Raw genomic sequence first — 19,883 nt, forward strand, 5'->3', positions numbered from 1 at the left:
GCTGTACCTGTGCTGGGAGTGTTTGATGGGGACAGTGTAGAGGGAGCTTTACTGTGTATCTAACCACATGCTGTACCTGTCCTGGGAGTGTTTGATGGGGACAGTGTAGAGGGAGCTTTACTCTGCATCGAACCCTGTGCTGTACCTGTCCTGGGAGTGTTTGATGGGGACAGTGTAGAGGGAGCTTTACTGTGTATCGAACCCCGTGCTGTACCTGTCATGGGAGTGTTTGATGGGGACAGTGTAGAGGGAGCTTTACTCTGTATCTAACCCTGTGCTGTACCTGTCCTGGGAGTGTTTGATGGGGACAGTGTAGAGGGAGCTTTACTCTGTATCTAACCCCGTGCTGTACCTGTCCTGGGAGTGTTTGAAGGGGACAGTGTAGAGGGAGCTTTACTCTGTATCTAATCCATGCTGTACCTGTCCTGGGAGTGTTTGATGGGACAGTGTAGAGGGAGCTTTACACTGTATCTAATTCATGCTGTACCTGTCCTGGGCGTGTTTAATGGAGACAGTGTAGAGGGAGCTTTACTCTGTATCTAACCCTGTGCTGTACCTGTCCTGGGAGTGTTTGATGGGGACAGTGTAGAGGGAGCTTTACTCAGTATCTAACCCCGTGCTGTACCTGTCCTGGGAGTGTTTGATGGGGACAGTGTAGAGGGAGCTTTACTCAGTATCTAACCCCGTGCTGTACCTGTCCTGGGCGTGTTTAATGGAGACAGTGTAGAGGGAGCTTTACTCAGTATCTAACCCCGTGCTGTACCTGTCCTGGGAATGTTTAATGGGACAGTGTAGAAGGAGCTCTACACTGCCCATTATCTGCACTGTGAATGGGAAATGATGTCCCTCACGCCATGAGCAGGATATTGAACACTAAGATGAAGGGCAATGGGTTTTCAGCCTTCGTCTCACTTGCCATCTGATGTGTCGTCATACCGAAAGCAGGAAGTGCAGCGGCTAAAAATACACATAGTGTGTTGGTGCTGAGCCTCACACAGAGATTGAGGTCACACAGGGAGGAGGAATGGCTGAGAGGCTGAACCAGGGTCTGTGCTGCTGCATCTGTGCCCAGATGTACACCGAGCCCGTCACCTTGGACTGTGGCCATAACTTTTGCAAGGCCTGCGTCTTGGAGTGGTGGGGCGAAGAGCAGGTCACTGTTTCCTGCCCGCAATGCGGGCACGGATTCCCCAGGAGGGAGCTGATGACCAACCAGCTGCTGGTGACCATCGTGGCCCGCCTGCGGCATCTGGAGTGGGGACCCGAGGTCAACGGTCTGAGGTGCACGCTCCACTGCCAGCCGGCGAAGCTCTTCTGCTGCAAGGACCTGAGGCCGGTGTGTCCCACCTGCCTGCCGCTGGGCCAGGAGGCCAGCTCCACCTTGATGCCTGTAGATGAAGCATATGCATTCTGTAAGGTAGGGCTGCTATGAAGCAGGCATGCCTGCACACTTGTCTTCTTTATGCTTCACATGGGACGGCGTAGGGGTTGCAGCGCGTGGGTTCGGGACTGGATTTGTACTGCTAAGCATTTCCTTCTTGTCAGTAAATGGGCGGATTGCCCCATACACTCCCTGGGAATTTGGTGGGCAAACTCTTTAGCCGGTGAGTGTTCAGAGTGTGGAACATGCCACCACAGGCGGTGGTTGAGGTGGATAGCACTGATGTATTTCAGAGGACGCTGGGTGCACAGGTGAGGGCGAAAGGAACAGAAGAGATATTCTGATCGGTTTGGGAATGAGAGTCGGGCAGCACGGTGGCGCAGTGGGTTAGCCCTGCTGCCTCACGGCGACAAAGTCCCAGGTTCGATCCCGGCCCCGGGTCACTGTCCGCGGGGAGTTTGCACATTCTCCCCGTGTCTGCGATGGGTCTCACCCCCACAACCCAAAGATGTGCAGGGGAGGTGGATCGGCCGCGCTAAATTGCCCCTTAATTGGAAAAAAATAATTGGGTCCTCTACTTTATGAAAAATAAGGAATGAGAGTGGGCTTGTGTGAATTAGAACTGCTGGCACAGATTAGTTGCGCCAAAAGTTGCTGGACAACTGGTATAACTCTACGTTGTTTGTTCGTTGACTTAAACCAAAACAAAGAATGGGCGTCGCCCATCACCAGCCGCTGCTCTGCGAGGTTAGTTGGCAGATGGGCTGCAAGTTTACAATATTACCTGCGGTATCTCCTGCCGATAGCCCCTTTGATGTTCAAGATGAAAGTCATATTTGCATCTGTTCTCAAATTTTTTTAAGAAGCCATTTTATTACATGGTAGAAAAAATATTCAGCACAGCTATTTAAAATTTGATAAACTCTAGACTACATTCATTCCTGCTATTACAGTGGGTAATGATGCTGTCTCCCACATGCGAGTTTGCTATCAAAGCTTTATACACCCTCAGTAGAACTGAAATACATACTGTTGCTTTCTTGCTTTATTCTATTTGCTCTGTTTAGGTCACCTTTGCTCATGAGTCGCCAGGTATCTTTATGATACCGCCACGTGGTTCAAGTTCAGGTTATGATTAATAATACAGCACACCGCTTAGTAAGGATTAAAACAACGGTCATTTATTATATACAACAAGCAATATTAATACCCTAATACTACTTTCTATATAATAAACCTATCACTACTGGCCAATACTTAACTTAGGAAGAGCCCACCAGGTCAGGGAAACGAATGGCTTGTCCAATCAGATCTGGCCCGCGGGATTCAAAAGGCTGCTACAGGACGGTGGCTAGGTGTCTCTACCGGATAGCGATCGTTGGATTCACACTTACAGTGGCCGGTGGCTGGTCTTGTGAAGGTCTCGAGCAGGCGAAGAGGAGAGAGAGAGCGATCTGAACTTGGACCTTTACTTTTATAGGGTCCAGGGGCTTCCCGCCTCCCGGGGCGGCCCTTGACCCTGAGTCCCAAGTGATTGGATTCTGTCCCCAGTCTCTGGGGTCGATGTGTCCAATGGTGAGGCGATTCCTCGATCGGGGGTTGGTCGCTCACCTGTCTTTGTTTCGGCCACTGCAGGCGCCGACAGGTCTGGCCCGGTATTCAATTGCTAATATGTTGCAATTGTTCCCGGGGTTAGCCGATTTAACTGTGGATATCTGAGTTGATTAGGTGTAAACTGTCCTGAATGAAACTGCGGATACCTGGGTTGAAGGTCTGTTGATAGCCCTGAGTATCGATCTGGGCTACGTTCCCAGAGCTGAATATGCAAACCTGTCTGCAGCTGCCTGCCTGTGTCTTAGCTGCTTTTCCCAGCAGTCTTTCGGGTTAGCCGTTTTAAACTGGGTTTTGGCCAGATTAATCGGAACGCAGACATTTTACATGGCTACAATACATTAACTATGCAGATACGATGAGCATAGACAATTCAAAGTTGGGGGGGGAGTGGGAGCTCCACCAGCTCTAATCGCAGGGTGCCAGTTATGTGGCTCGGTGGACAGCACTCTCACCCTGTCAAGCCCTGCTACAGAGAGTGGAGCACCTCGTCCAGGATGGCAGTAATAGAGGGAGAGCTGCACCGTCAGGGGTACGGTCTTTGAAGTGCAACAAGGTTGATTAAAAAAGATCCTGTGGGCACTATTTAGAAGAGCGGGAGAGTTATCCCCAGTGCCCCCGTCAATCCCAAATTGACCAACTTCACAGAAGTAGATTGTCCCTTTAAAGAGGTGATTATTTGATGACAAGGAGCTTTGGGGCATTCAGAGGGTGTGTGACAGGTGCAACATAAATTGCAAATCCGCCTTATCCTGGAATGCACAGCTGGCCGCAGAAGCCCATGAAATTCAGGAAATCTCCTTGTCGCTCCCAATAACATGGATGACAGGCGTGGCAGCACACGCTTTGCATGTGACTTGCCTGTCAGCATTCCGTGCCTGGACAGAGAGAGGAAAACAGGTCAACTTGGAGAGATACCAGGGAATGCCACATTGCCACAATTCAGGCAGGAAGGTGCCCCCTAAAAAATGTTTGGAGACGTGGGGTCAAAGGGAGTGAAATGGGAAGGTGGGCGCAAGTTCAACGCCGTGCAGTTGGCCTGCTGTGAATAATATTGTCCTACATTAAAGGTGTGTATTGGTGAAGAGGGTTTTGAATAAGGCGATTGGCCATAGTAATCCAACGCTCTTGGAACTCTTAATGCATTGTTCCGAATATATGAGAGAGACCCTTGTCGCAGTTCTCAAAACATCCCAGGTCAGATGCCATAACACATTGCAATAGCAAAGCATCGGTGGCTGCAGTCGACCGGATTCCAGCTGTTGGGAAGCGCTCTCGGGAATGTCATTCTGTACCATGGTGGGCAAATGAAGTGTAATCTGCTACAATGGGAGTGAATGGGAAGGGATTTGATCCATTTTGATTGTGCACAATAGGAGTGAATGGGAAAGGATTTGACCCATTTTGATTGTGCACAATGGGAGTGAATGGGAAGGGATTTGATCCATTTTGATTGTGTTCAATGGGAATGAATGGGAAGGGATTTGACCCATTTTGATTGTGTACAATGGGAATGAATGGGAAGGAATTTGATCCATTTTCATTGTGTACAATGGGACTGAATGGGAAGGAATTTGATCCATTTTGATTGTGTACAATGGGAGTGAATGGGAAGGGGTTTGATCCATTTTGATTGTGTACAATGGGAGTGAATGGGAAGGGGTTTGATCCATTTTCATTGTGTACAATGGGAATGAATGGGAAGGAATTTGATCCATTTTGATTGTGTTCAATGGGAGTGAATGGGAAACGATTTGATCCATTTTGATTGTGTTCAATGGGAGTGAATGGGAAGGGATTTGATCCGTTTTGATTGTGCACAATGGGAGTGACTGGGAAGGGGTTTGATCCATTTTCATTGTGTACAATGGGAATGAATGGGAAGGAATTTGATCCATTTTGATTGTGTACAATGGGAGTGAATGGGAAGGGGTTTGATCCATTTTGACAGTGTTCAATGGGAGTGAATGGGAAGGGATTTGATCCATTTTGATTGTGTACAATGGGAATGAATGGGAAGGAATTTGATCCATTTTGATTGTGTACAATGGGAGTGAATGGGAAGGGATTTGATCCATTTTGATTGTGTTCAATGGGAGTGAATGGGAAACGATTTGATCCATTTTGATTGTGTTCAATGGGAGTGAATGGGAAGGGATTTGGTCCATTTTGATTGTGCACAATGGGAGTGAATGGGAAACGATTTGATCCATTTTGATTGTGTTCAATGGGAGTGAATGGGAAGGGATTTGATCCGTTTTGATTGTGTACAATGGGAGTGAATGGGAAGGGATTTGACCCATTTTCATTGTGTACAATGGGAGTGAATGGGAAGGAATTTGATCCATTTTGATTGTGTTCAATGGGAGTGAATGGGAAGGGATCTGATCCATTTTGATTGTGTACAATGGGAGTGAATGGGAAGGAATTTGATCCATTTTGATTGTGTACAATGGGAGTGAATGGGAAGGGGTTTGATCCATTTTGATTGTGTTCAATGGGAGTGAATGGGAAGGGATCTGATCCATTTTGATTGTGTACAATGGGAGTGAATGGGAAGGAATTTGATCCATTTTGATTGTGTACAATGGGAGTGAATGGGAAGGGGATTTGATCCATTTTGATTGTGTACAATGGGAATGAATGGGAAGGAATTTGATCCATTTTGATTGTGTACAATGGGAGTGAATGGGAAACGATTTGATCCATTTTGATTGTGTTCAATGGGAGTGAATGGGAAGGGATTTGATCCGTTTTGATTGTGTTCAATGAGAGCGAATGGGAAGGGATTTGGTCCATTTTGATTGTGTACAATGGGAGTGAATGGGAAGGAATTTGATCCATTTTGATTGTGTACAATGGGACTGAATGGGAAGGGATTTGATCCATTTTGATTGTGTACAATGGGAATGAAATGGAAGGGATTTGATCCATTTTGATTGTGTACTATAGGAATGAATGGGAAGGGATTTGATCCATTTTGATTGTGTTCAATGGGAATGAATGGGAAGGGATTTGATCCATTTTGATTGTGTACAATGGGAATGAATGGGAAGGGATTTGATCCATTTTGATTGTGTTCAATGGGAGTGAATGGGAAGGGATATGGGCCATTTTGATTGTGTGCAATGAGAGTGAATGGGAAGGGATTTGATCCATTTTGATTGTGTACAATGGGAATGAATGGGAAGGGATTTGATCCATTTTGATTGTGTACAATGGGAATGAATGGGAAGGGATTTGATCCATTTTGATTGTGTTCAATGGGAGTGAATGGGAAGGGATTTGATCCATTTTGATTGTGTTCAATGGGAGTGAATGGGAAGGGATTTGGGCCATTTTGATTGTGTACAATGGGAGTGAATGGGAAGGGGTTTGATCCATTTTGATTGTGTTCAATGGGAATCAATGGGAAGGGATTTGATACATTTTGATTGTGTACAATGGGAATGAATGGGAAGGAATTTGATCCATTTTGATTGTGTACAATGGGAATGAATAGGAAGGGATTTGATCCATTTTGATTGTGTACAATGGTAATGAATGAGAAGGGATTTGATTCATTTTGATTGTGAACAATGGGAATGAATGGGAAGGGATTTGATCCATTTTGATTGTGTTCAATGGGAGTGAATGGGAAGGGATATGGGCCATTTTGATTGTGTGCAATGAGAGTGAATGGGAAGGGATTTGATCCATTTTGATTGTGTACAATGGGAATGAATGGGAAGGGATTTGATCCATTTTGATTGTGTTCAATGGGAGTGAATGGGAAGGGATTTGATCCATTTTGATTGTGTTCAATGGGAGTGAATGGGAAGGGATTTGGGCCATTTTGATTGTGTACAATGGGAGTGAATGGGAAGGGGTTTGATCCATTTTGATTGTGTTCAATGGGAATGAATGGGAAGGGATTTGATCCATTTTGATTGTGTACAATGGGAGTGAATGGGAAGGGATTTGATCCATTTTGATTGTGTACAATGGTAGTGAATGGGAAGGGATTTGGTCCATTTTGATTGTGTACAATGGGAGTGAATGGGAAGGGATTTGATCAATTTTCATTGTGTACAATGGTAGTGAATGGGAAGGGATTTGGTCCATTTTGATTGTGTACAATGGGAGTGAATGGGAAGCGATTTGATCCATTTTGATTGTGTTCAATGGGAGTGAATGGGAAGGGGATTTGATCCATTTTGATTGTGTACAATGGGAGTGAATGGGAAGGGATTTGGTCCATTTTGATTGTGCACAATGGGAGTGAATGGGGAGGGATTTGATCCATTTTGATTGTGTACAATGGTAGAGAATGGGAAGGGATTTGGTCCATTTTGATTGTGTACAATGGGAGCGAATGGGAAGGGATTTGATCCATTTTGATTGTTTACAATGGTAGTGGATGGGAAGGGATTTGGTCCATTTTGATTGTGTACAATGGGAGTGAATGGGAAGGGATTTGACCCATTTTGATTGTGTACAATGGGAGTGAATGGGAAGGGGTTTGATCCATTTGATTGTGTACAATGGGAATGAACGGGGAGGGATTTGAATCATTTTGATTGTGTACAATGGGAGTGAATGAGAAGGGATTTGATCCATTTTGATTGTGTACAATGGGAGTGAATGGGAAGGGATTTGATCCATTTTGATTGTGTTCAATGAGAGTGAATGGGAAGGGATTTGATCCATTTTGATTGTGTACAATGGTAGAGAATGGGAAGGGATTTGGTCCATTTTGATTGTGTACAATGGGAGCGAATGGGAAGGGATTTGATCCATTTTGATTGTTTACAATGGTAGTGGATGGGAAGGGATTTGGTCCATTTTGATTGTGTACAATGGGAGTGAATGGGAAGGGATTTGACCCATTTTGATTGTGTACAATGGGAGTGAATGGGAAGGGGTTTGATCCATTTTGATTGTGTACAATGGTAGAGAATGGGAAGGGATTTGGTCCATTTTGATTGTGTACAATGGGAGCGAATGGGAAGGGATTTGATCCATTTTGATTGTTTACAATGGTAGTGGATGGGAAGGGATTTGGTCCATTTTGATTGTGTACAATGGGAGTGAATGGGGAGGGATTTGACCCATTTTGATTGTGTACAATGGGAGTGAATGGGAAGGGGTTTGATCCATTTGATTGTGTACAATGGGAATGAACGGGGAGGGATTTGAATCATTTTGATTGTGTACAATGGGAGTGAATGAGAAGGGATTTGATCCATTTTGATTGTGTACAATGGGAGTGAATGGGAAGGGATTTGATCCATTTTGATTGTGTTCAATGAGAGTGAATGGGAAGGGATTTGATCCATTTTGATTGTGTACAATGAGAGTGAATGGGAAGGGATTTGATCCATTTTGATTGTGTACAATAGGGGTGAATGGGAAGGGATTTGATCCATTTTGATTGTGTACAATAGGAGTGAATGGGAAGGGATTTGATCCATTTTGATTGTGTTCAATGGGAATGAATGGGAAGGGATTTGATCCATTTTGATTGGGTTCAATGGGAATGAATGGGAAGGGATTTGATCCATTTTGATTGTGTACAATGGGAGTGAATGGGAAGGGATTTGATCCATTTTGATTGTGTTGAATGGGAATGAATGGGAAGGGATTTGATCCATTTTGATTGTGTACAATGGGAGTGAATGGGAAGGGATTTGATCCATTTTGATTGTGTACAATGGGAGTGAATGGGAAGGGATTTGACCCATTTAGATTGTGTACCAGGGGAGTGAATAGGAAGGAATTTGATCCATTTTGATTGTGTACAATGAGAGTGAATGGGAAGCGATTTGATCTATTTTGATTGAGTACAATGCGAGTGAATGGGAAGGGATTGATCCATTTTGATTGTGTACAATGGGAGTGAATGGGAAGGGGATTTGAACCATTTTGAGTGTGTACAATGCGAGTGAATGGGAAGGGGATTTGATCCATTTTGATTGTGTATAATGGGTGTGAATGGGAAGGGATTTGATCCATTTTGATTGTGTTCAATGGGAATTAATGGGAAGGGATTTGATCCATTTTGATTGTGTTCAATGAGAGTGAATGGGAAGGGATTTGGTCCATTTTGATTGTGCACAATGGGAGTGAATGGGAAGGGATTTGATCCATTTTGATTGTGTACAATGGGAGTGAATGGGAAGGGGTTTGATCCATTTTGATTGTGTACAATGGGAGTGAATGGGGAGAGATTTGATCCATTTTGATTGTGTACAATGGGAGTGAATGGGAAGGGATTTGATCCATTTTGATTGTGTTCAATGGGAATGAATGGGAAGGGATTTGATCCATTTTGATTGTGTGCAATGAGAGTGAATGGGAAGGGATTTGATCCATTTTGATTGTGTACAATGGGAGTGAAAGGGAAGGGATTTGATCCATTTTGATTGTGTATAATGGGAGTGAATGGGAAGGGATTTGATCCATTTTGATTGTGTACAATAGGGGTGAATGGGAAGGGATTTGATCCATTTTGATTGTGAACAATGGGAGTGAATGGGAAGCGATTTGATCCATTTTGATTGTGTTCAATGGGTGTGAATGGGAAGGGATTTGATCCATTTTGATTGTGTTCAATGGGAGTGAATGGGAAGGGATTTGATCCATTTTGATTGTGTTCAATGAGAGTGAATGGGAAGGGATTTGATCCATTTTGATTGTGTACAATGGGAGTGAATGGGAAGGGATTTGATTCATTTTGATTGTGTATAATGGGAGTGCATGGGAAGGGATTTGATCCATTTTGATTGTGTACAATAGGGGTGAATGGGAAGGGATTTGATCCATTTTGATTGTGAACAATGGGAGTGAATGGGAAGCGATTTGATCCATTTTGATTGTGTTCAATGGGAGTGAATGGGAAGGGATTTGATCCATTTTGATTGTGTACAATGCGAGTGAATGGGAAGGGGATTTGAACCATTTTGATTGTGTACAATGCGAGTGAATGGGAAGGGGGTTTGATCCATTTTGATTGTGAACAATGGGAATGAATGGGAAGGGATTTGATTCATTTTGATTGTGTACAATGGGAGTGAATGGGAAGGGATTTGATCCATTTTGATTGTGTTCAATGAGAGTGAATGGGAAGGGATTTGCTCCATTTTGATTGTGCACAATGGGAGTGAATGGGAAGCGATTTGATCCATTTTGATTGTGTTCAATGGGAGTGAATGGGAAGGGATTTGATCCATTTTGATTGTGTACAATGGGAGTGAATGGGAAGGGATTTGATCCATTTTGATTGTGTACAATGGGAGTGAATGGGAAGGGATTTGATCCATTTTGATTGTGTACAATGGGAGTGAATGGGAAGGGATTTGATCCATTTTGATTGTGTTCAATGACAGTGAATGGGAAGGGATTTGATTCATTTTGATTGTGTTCAATGACAGTGAATGGGAAGGAATTTGATCCATTTTGATTGTGTTCAATGAGAGTGAATGGGAAGGGATATGGGCCATTTTGATTGTGTACAATGAGAGTGAATGGGAAGGGATTTGATCCATTTTGATTGTGTACAATGGGAGTGAATGGGAAGGGATTTGATTCATTTTGATTGTGCACAATGGGTGTGAATGGGAAGGTGTTTGATCCATTTTGATTGTGTACAATGGGAATGAATGGGAAGGGATTTGATCCATTTTGATTGTGTACAATGGGAGTGAATGGGAAGGGATTTGATCCATTTTGATTGTGAACAATGGGAGTGAATGGGAAGGGGATTTTACACATTTTGATTGCGTACGTTGGGAGTGAAAGGGAAGGGATTTGATCCATTCTGATTGTGAACAATGGGAGTGAATGGGAAGGGATTTGATCCATCTTGATTGTGTACAATGGGAGTGAATGGGAAGGGATTTGGTTATCACCTTCAATGAGCCAGCAGGGATAGGAGAACCTGAATGGCCTTTTTCTGTGCTGCAGGATTCTATTGATGATTTGATTTTATCATGCAGGCGTAATGTTCACACATACCACTTTTTCCATTTATTTTAAAAATACAACCTTTCAGATAAGTTTCTAAGTCTCTGGGACAGTGACTCAAAACCTGTTATTATTAGGGCAAAACCACTGAGCTGCAGGAAGTGATAGACGGTGACTGCACATGACAATGCAAGGCTTGAAGCTGTTCCTGCACAGACTGCTCTGTGACGCTGCATGAGCCATTGTTGTGTGCCGTCGATAGGTCTCCCACCCATGGTTAAGTTAATGGCCCAAAAATAGGGTGCCTCATATTTCTGAGCACGAGCCGAATCAAAGGCAGCCAAATGTAACCGCTCGAGTTCATTATACAAGATCAGAATAATACAAGCTAAAAACAAACTGAGCAGGGCAGTGAGCGTACTCTGCATCTTTAATGTGGTTAAATGTTGCTCGTTCACATATAGGGACTGATGGTCGAAAGGAGGGAGTGCAAACCTCTTTAGGTTCAGTGTGTCATGCTAGTACCTGCCCTGGGAGAGATGGTAGGACAGTGTAGAGAGAGCATTCATCTGTATGTAACCCACGCGCTGTTCCTGTCCTGGGAGTGCTTGATGGGGACAGTGTGGAGGGAGCATTACTCTGTATCTAACCCCGTGCTGTACCTGTTCTGGGAGTGTTTGATGGGAACAGTGTCGAGGGAGCTTTACTCTGTATCTAACCCGGGCTGTACCTGTCCTGGGAGTGTTTGATGGGAACAGTGTCGAGGGAGCTTTACTCTGTATCTAACCCCATGCTGTACCTGTCCTGGGAGTGTTTGATGGGACAGTGTAGAGGGAGCTTTACTCTGTATCTAACCCCGTGCTGTACCTGTCCTGGGAGTGTTTGATGGGACAGTGTAGAGGGAGCTTTACTCTGTATCTAACCCCGTGCTGTACCTGTCCTGGGAGTGTTTGATGGGACAGTGTAGAGGGAGCTTTACTCTGTATCTAACCCCGTGCTGTACCTGTTCTGGGAGTGTTTGATGGGAACAGTGTCGAGGGAGCTTTACTCTGTATCTAACCCGGGCTGTACCTGTCCTGGGAGTGTTTGATGGGAACAGTGTCGAGGGAGCTTTACTCTGTATCTAACCCCATGCTGTACCTGTCCTGGGAGTGTTTGATGGGACAGTGTAGAGGGAGCTTTACTCTGTATCTAACCCCGTGCTGTACCTGTCCTGGGAGTGTTTGATGGGACAGTGTAGAGGGAGCTTTACTCTGTATCTAACCCCGTGCTGTACCTGTCCTGGGAGTGTTTGATGGGACAGTGTAGAGGGAGCTTTACTCTGTATCTAACCCGGGCTGTACCTGTCCTGGGAGTGTTTGATGGGACAGTGTAGAGGGAGCTTCACTCTGTGTCTAACCCGTGCTGCACCTGTCCTGGGAGTGTTTGATGGGGACAGTGTAGAGGGAGCTTTACTCTGTATCTAACCCCGTGCTGTACCTGCCCTGGGAGTGTTTGATGGGACAGTATGGAGGGGGCGTTACTCTCTATCTAACCCCATGCTGTACCTGTCCTGGGAGTGTTTGATGGGACTGTGTAGAGGGAGCTTTACTCTGTATCTAACCCCGTGCTGTACCTGTCCAGGGAGTGTTTGATGGGACAGTGTTGAGGGAGCTTTACTCTGTATCTAACCCCGTGCTGTACCTGTCCTGGGAGTGTTTGATGGGGACAGTGTGGAGGGAGCTTTACTCTGTATGTAACCCCGTGCTGTACCTGTCCAGGGAGTATTTGATGGGACAGTGTAGGGGAAGCTTTACTCTGTATGTAACCCCCGTGCTGTTCCTGTCCTGGGAGTGTTTGATGGGACAGTGTAGAGGGAGCTTTACTCAGTATCTAACCCCGTGCTGTACCTGTCCTGGGAGTGTTTGATGGGGACAGTGTGGAGGGAGCTTTACTCTGTATCTAACCCTGTGCTGTACCTGTCCTGGGAGTGTTTGATGGGGACAGTGTAGAGGGAGCTTTACTCTGTATCTAACCCTGTGCTGTACCTGTTTGTGGTGATACACCACTGTGCTTCCCTAGCATTGTACATAGTGATATAATAGTTGTGCGTAACGTGGCCCTGTAATCCTGTGTATGGTACTGTGCATTGTACTGTAGCTCTGTAGAGGTTCGGTCACCTGTATGTAACCTGACCTGGCCACGGAGAGCTCCACCATAGCCACTGCCCCGGGGGTTCAGTATAAGACCAACTTCTGTGACCAGGACCCATTTTGTCTGGGGTCGTCTGTGTCGGGTAAGCTTCCTATGTAGTGTATTAAAGCCTTAGTTAAAGTCTCACATGTCTTTGTGGTTCTTGGCGCTTATTGCCTCACTGTTCTGGGAGTGTTTGATGGGGGCAGTGTAGAGGAAGCTTTACTCTGTATGTAACCCCCGTGCTGTTCCTGTCCTGGGAGTGTTTGATGGGACACTGTAGAGGGAGCTTTACTCTGTATCTCATCCCGTGCTGTCCCTGTCCTGGGAGTGTTTGATGGGGACAGTGTAGAGGGACCTTTACTTTGTATCTAACCCGTGCTGTACCTGTCCTGGGAGTGTTTGATGGGACAGTGTAGAGGGAGCTTTACTCTGTATCTAACACCGGGCTGCACCTGTCCTGGGAGTGTTTGATGAGGCAGTGTAGAGGGAGCGTTACTCTGTATCTAACCCCGTGCTGTTCCTGTCCTGGGAGTGTTTGATGGGACACTGTAGAGGGAGCTTTACTCTGTATCTAATCCCGTGCTGTCCCTGTCCTGGGAGTGTTTGATGGGGACAGTGTAGAGGGACCTTTACTTTGTATCTAACCCGTGCTGTACCTGTCCTGGGAGTGTTTGATGGGACAGTGTAGAGGGAGCTTTACTCTGTACCTAACACCGGGCTGCACCTGTCCTGGGAGTGTTTGATGAGGCAGTGTAGAGGGAGCTTCACTCTGTGTCTAACCCGTGCTGTACCTGTCCTGGGAGTGTTTGATGGGGACAGTGTAGAGGGAGCTTTACTCTGTATCTAACCCGTGCTGTACCTGTCCTGGGAGTGTTTGATGGGCCAGTGTAGAGGGAGCTTTACTCTGTATCTAACCCCGTGCTGGTCCTGTCCTGGGAGTGTTTGATGGGGATAGTGTGGAGGGAGCATTACTCTGTATGTAACCCCGTGCTGTTCCTGTCCTGGGAGTGTTTGATGGGGACGGTGTAGAGGGAGCTTTACTCTGTATCTAACCCGGGCTGTACCTGTCCTGGGAGTGTTTGATGGTGACAGTGTAGAGGGAGTTTTACTCTGTATCTAACCCGTGCTGTACCTGTCCTGAGAGTGTTTGATGGGTCAGTGTAGAGGGAGCTTTAATCTGCATCTAACCTCGTGCTGTACCTGTCCTGGGAGTGTTTGATGGTGACAGTGTAGAGGGAGCTTTACTCTGTATCTAACCCCGTGCTGTACCTGTCCTGGGAATGTTTGATAGGACAGTGTAGAGGGAGCTTTACTCTGTATGGAACCCCGTGCTGTACCTGTCCTGGGAGTGTTTGATGGGACACTGTAGAGGGAGCTTTACTCTGTATCTAACCCCGTGCTGTACCTGCCCTGGGAGTGTTTGATGGGACAGTATGGAGGGGGCATTACTCTCTATCTAATCCTGTGCTGTACCTGTCCTGGGAGTGTTTGATGGGACTGTGTAGAGGGAGCTTTACTCTGTATCTAACCCCGTGCTATACCTGTCCAGGGAGTGTTTGATGGGACAGAGTAGAAGGAGATTTACACTGTATCTAACCCTGTGCTATCCCTGTTCTGGGAGTGTTTGATGGGGACAGTGTAGAGGGAGCTTTACTCTGTATGTAACCCTGTGCTGTACCTGTCCTGGGAGTGTTTGATGGGACAGTGTAGAGGGAGCTTTACTCTGTATCTAACCCCGTGCTGTCCCTGTCCTGGGAGTGTTTGATGGGGACAGTGTGAAGGGAGCTTTACTCTGTATCTAACCCCGTGCTGTACCTGTCCTGGGAGTGTTTGATGGGGACAGTGTGGAGGGAGCTTTACTCTGTATGTAACCCCGTGCTGTACCTGTCCAGGGTGTATTTGATGGGACAGTGTAGGGGAAGCTTTACTCTGTATGTAACCCCGCGCTGTTCCTGTCCTGGGAGTGTTTGATGGGACAGTGTAGAGGGAGCTTTACTCTGTATCTAACCCTGTGCTGTACCTGTCCTGGGAGTGTTTGATGGGACAGTGTAGAGGGAGCTTTACTCTGTATCTAACCCTGTGCTGTACCTGTCCTGGGAGTGTTTGATGGGACAGTGTAGAGGGAGCTTTACTCTGTATCTAACCCTGTGCTGTACCTGTTTGTGGTGATACACCACTGTGCTTCCCTAGCACTGTACATAGTATATAATAGTTGTGTGTAACGTGGCCCTGTAATCCTGTGTATTGTACTGTGTATTGTACTGTAGCTCTGTAGATGTTCGGTCACCTGTATGTAACCTGACCTGGCCACGGAGAGCTCCACCTTGGCCACTCCCCCGGGAGTTCAGTATAAGACTAACTTCTGTGACCAGGACCCATTTTGTCTGGGGTCGTCTGTGTCGGGTAAGCTTCCTATGTAGTGTATTAAAGCCTTAGTTAAAGTCTCACATGTCTTTGTGGTTCTTGGCGCTTAGTGCCTCACTTTTCTGGGAGTGTTTGATGTGTCAGTGTAGAGGGAGCTTTACTCTGTATCTAACCCCGTGCTGTACCTGCCCTGGGAGTGTTTGATGGGACAGTGTAGAGGAAGCTTTACTCTGTATGTAACCCCCATGCAGTTCCTGTCCTGGGAGTGTTTGATGGGACACTGTAGAGGGAGCTTTACTCTGTATCTAATCCCGTGCTGTACTTGTCCAGGCAGTATTTGATGGGACAGTGTAGGGGAAGCTTTACTCTGTATGTAACCCCGCGCTGTTCCTGTCCTGGGAGTGTTTGATGGGACAGTGTAGAGGGAGCTTTACTCTGTACCTAACCCTGTGCTGTACCTGTCCTGGGAGTGTTTGATGGGACAGTGTAAAGGGAATTTTACTCTGCATCTAACCCGGGCTGCACCTGTCCTGGCGGTGTTTTTGATGGGACAGTATAGAGGGAGCTTTACTCTTTGTCTAATCCCGTGCTGTACCTGTCCTGGGAGTGTTTGATGGGGACAGTGTAGAGGGTGCTTTACTCTGTATCTAACCCAGGCTGCACCTGTCCTGGCAGTGTTTGATGGGGACAGTGTAGAGGGAGCTCTACTCTGTATCTAACCCCGTGCTCTACCTGTCCTCGGAGTGTTTGATGGGACAGTGTAGAGGGAGCTTTACTCTGTATCTAACCCAGTGCTGTACCTGTCCTGGGGGTGTTTGATGGGGACAGTGTCGAGGGAGCTTTACTCTGTATCTAATCCCATGCTGTACCTGTCCTGGGAGTGTTTGATGGGGACAGTGTAGAGGGAGCTTTACTCTGTATCTAATCCCATGCTGTACCTGTCCTGGGAGTGTTTGATGGGACAGTGCAGAGGGAGCTTTACTCTGTATCTAACCCAGGCTGCACCTGTCCTGGGAGTGTTTGATGGGACAGTGTAGAGGGAGCTTTACTCTGTATCTTACCCAGGCTGCACCTGTCCTGGGAGTGTTTGATGGGGACAGTATAGAGGGAGCTTTACTCTGTATCTAACCCCGTGCTGTACCTGTCCTGGGAGTGTTTGATGGGGACAGTGTAGAGGGAGCTTTACTCTGTATCTAACCCTGTGCTGTACCTGTCCTGGGAGTGTTTGATGGGGACAGTGTAGAGGGAGCTTTACTCTGTATCTAACCCTGTGCTGTACCTGTCCTGGGAGTGTTTGATGGGACAGTGTAGAGGGAGCTTTACTCTGTATCTAACCCTGTGCTGTATCTGTCCTGGGAATGTTTGATGGGACAGTGTAGAGGGAGCTTTACTTTGTATCTAACCCCGTGCTGTACCTGTCCTGGGAGTGTTTGATGGGGACAGTGTAGAGGGAGCTTTACTCTGTATCTAACCCCGTGCTGTACCTGTCCTGGGAGTGTTTGATGGGGACAGTGTAGAGGGAGCTTTACTCTGTATCTAACCCAGGCTGTACCTGTCCTGGGAGTGTTTGATGGGGACAGTGTAGAGAGAGCTTTACTCTGTATCTAACCCTGTGCTGTACCTGTCCTGGGAGTGTTTGATGGGGACAGTGTAGAGAGAGCTTTACTCTGTATCTAACCCTGTGCTGTACCTGTCCTGGGAGTGTTTGATGGGGACAGTGTAGAGGGAGCTTTACTCTGTATCTCACACCGTGCTGTACCTGTCCTGGGAGTGTTTGATGGGGACAGTGTAGAGGGAGCTTTACTCTGTATCTAACCCAGGCTGCACCTGTCCTGGCAGTGTGTGATGGGTATAACAATTGTCACCCTCTACTGGCTTCAACTGAAGAATCAGACAAGTTAGTCGTAATGTAGATTTTAGTCAATAGAAACTTTATTCAATGCACCTTTATTTAACTCACTAAGACTTCAGTTGTATGCTTATTTGAACTGTTACATAAATTCTAAGACTCAAAACGTGAACTTGAAATATTATCCGATAGAACTGGCCGAGCCCGGTGTGGAGGGTGTGCCCTTCCCTGACTTTCCAAACTCAGGCTCTCCTCCTTGGGAATGTTGATCCCCAGGGTTATCGCTGCTCAAATCTCCGAAGCTCCTTCTCTTTATCAAGTTTTTTTGTTCTTAATTATAAGCAATTCTTCCGCACATAGGCACCAGCTCCCCTTGAGAGAGTCTTGGTTTCGCTGTTTGAACACAAAGTGTGATCACTGAAGAGTCTCGATGTACAAGTTGTTGTTTTCCAATTCCCCACTAAACTTTGCTTTGCTGACCTGCAGTGTTCACACACACACAGACACACAGGTCTGTTGGCCTATTTTACCACCATGCCCCATGGCTCGATGTTTCTCCCCTCAGCACCATGCAAAAAGCTTTGCTCTGTATCGAACACGTTCTTTATTTTTACTCTCAAAATATCCAATCTACCTGATTGGGACTGATGAAGGAGCCAGGGAGCTTTCACGGATGCGTTGGAAGTCTGAGTGAGGAACAGATGGAGGAGAGAGATCTAGGGAAGAATTGAGGAAATAGTATATGGAAAAGGGACGGAGCTGGAAAGGATGAAGGATTCGAAGAAATGAGCAGAGACAGTTACAGGAAGAGAAGTGATGTGTTATGTACTCTGGGGTAACACAGGCTGCAACTCGATGCAGCTTTGACCAAAAGATACTCCAGACTTTGAAGTAAGTTCAATGTGATTTATTGAACCATTAGCATAGTTCTCTAGGAGTTCGACTCTCCTGCTAATCTCACTATAGTAACTCAGTCTAACTAACCAGTCTGCTCTAAGCCACGTGGTGGGTGTGATGCTTCTGATCTGCCCCTGTCCTACTCTCCAAGTGTCGCCTGTGGAAAGAGACAGAGCATGTGTGCCCTGTCCTTATATATGGGTTGCCCCCTTGTGGTAGTGTCACCTCTGGGTATCTTGACTGCCCATTGGTCATGTCCTATTCTGTGTTCATTAGCTGTATGTCATGACATCTCCGGTGCTCCCTCTAGTGTTTACTTAGTCCTAGTGTATTTACATTAACCCTTTGTGTATTTACAGTGATGCATATCACCACAAGAAGCATTTCTATTTTTACGTTCTGAGAAACACCATATTAAGATAACACTGCATGTATGCTGCATATTGAACAATCTACAAACATCCAGTATTTTACATCAAAGGAAATGTTCTTGAAGTATAATATCTGTTGCAATGTAGAAAATGCAGAAGCCAATGACTTGCACAGTAAGCACTCCGAAATAGTGATGTGGTACAGTTCGGATAACCTGCTTTTAGTGATATTAACTGTGGGACAACTCTTGGTGGAGAGCTCTTCCGCTGTCCTTTAAATTAGAGCCTTGGCATCTTTCACTGTCCACTTTTTAGAGGGCAAGACAGATGCCTCACGTTTGCACGGCATCTCTGCCAGTTTGGTCTTCCTGCGGCACTGCGCCGGGAGCGGCAGTCTCAATTGTGTGCTCGCCCGGCGTCAGCAGTGGGGAGGTTGAGACAACAGCCTTCTCACCCATTGGGAGCACTGAGCCAGGGAGTAACAGCAGACCAGCGAAGTCCCTGCCGGTGACAGCTGGGAGATTGGTGCATTTGTGTGCAATTTGTGTCAGCTGGTGTGTGAATGCAGGTCGCTGCTCACCCATTGGAAACAGGTCAATGCCTCCGTTGAGGTGACCGACAAACCCCATGCAATAGCACAAAATGTTCGTCCACCGCTGGCGCACCTATATTGCACCTGAAGTGGAGAGAATTAACCGGGGTGACTTCCACAGTGGGCAGTCAATCCCACAAGGCCTCTACACACTATTGCTGAAGGTCAACAATGAGGCCTAAGAGTCATTTGAAATCCAGGTGCAATGTCACTACCTTCCAAGAGGGAAGGTGTATCAAATCATAGAATCATAGAATTTACAGCGCAGAAGGAGGCCATTCGGCCCATCGAGTCTGCACCGGCCCTTACAAAGAGCACCCTACTGAAGCCCAAGTATCTATCCTATCCCCATAACCCAGTAACCCCCGCTTAACATGTTTTGGACACTAAGGGCAATTTAGCATGGCCAATCCACCTAACCCGCACATCTTTGGACTGTGGGAGGAAACCGGAGCACCCGGAGGAAACCCACGCAGACACAGGGAGAACGCGCAGACTCCGCACAGGCAGTGGCCCAAGCCGGGAATCGAACCCGGGACCCTGGAGCTGTGAAGCAACTGTGCTAACCACTATGCTACCGCTAAATGACAACAAGCAAAGTGGGACAAGGGGAGACATGTGGCGCAGTGGTTAGCACTAGGACTTTGGCGCTGAGGACCTGGGTTCAAATCCCGGCCCTGGGTCACTGTCCGTGTGGAA

General features: G+C 46.4%; 1 protein-coding gene across 1 annotated transcript in view; it reads left to right on the forward strand.

Annotated features, from left to right (window-relative positions):
* The first annotated feature begins 1,014 nt into the window (after positions 1 to 1,014).
* The window catches only part of LOC140390352 (zinc-binding protein A33-like), a 66,447-nt gene continuing 47,578 nt past the window's right edge, over positions 1,015 to 19,883 (forward strand). Inside the window, exon 1 of the mRNA XM_072475425.1 lies at positions 1,015 to 1,417. Coding sequence (XP_072331526.1) covers positions 1,025 to 1,417 — 393 coding nt within the window. The 5' untranslated portion in view covers positions 1,015 to 1,024. The remainder of the gene's footprint in view (positions 1,418 to 19,883) is intronic.

Source organism: Scyliorhinus torazame, chromosome 14, assembly GCF_047496885.1.
Source record: "Scyliorhinus torazame isolate Kashiwa2021f chromosome 14, sScyTor2.1, whole genome shotgun sequence".
Classification (NCBI taxonomy): Eukaryota; Metazoa; Chordata; class Chondrichthyes; order Carcharhiniformes; family Scyliorhinidae; genus Scyliorhinus; species Scyliorhinus torazame.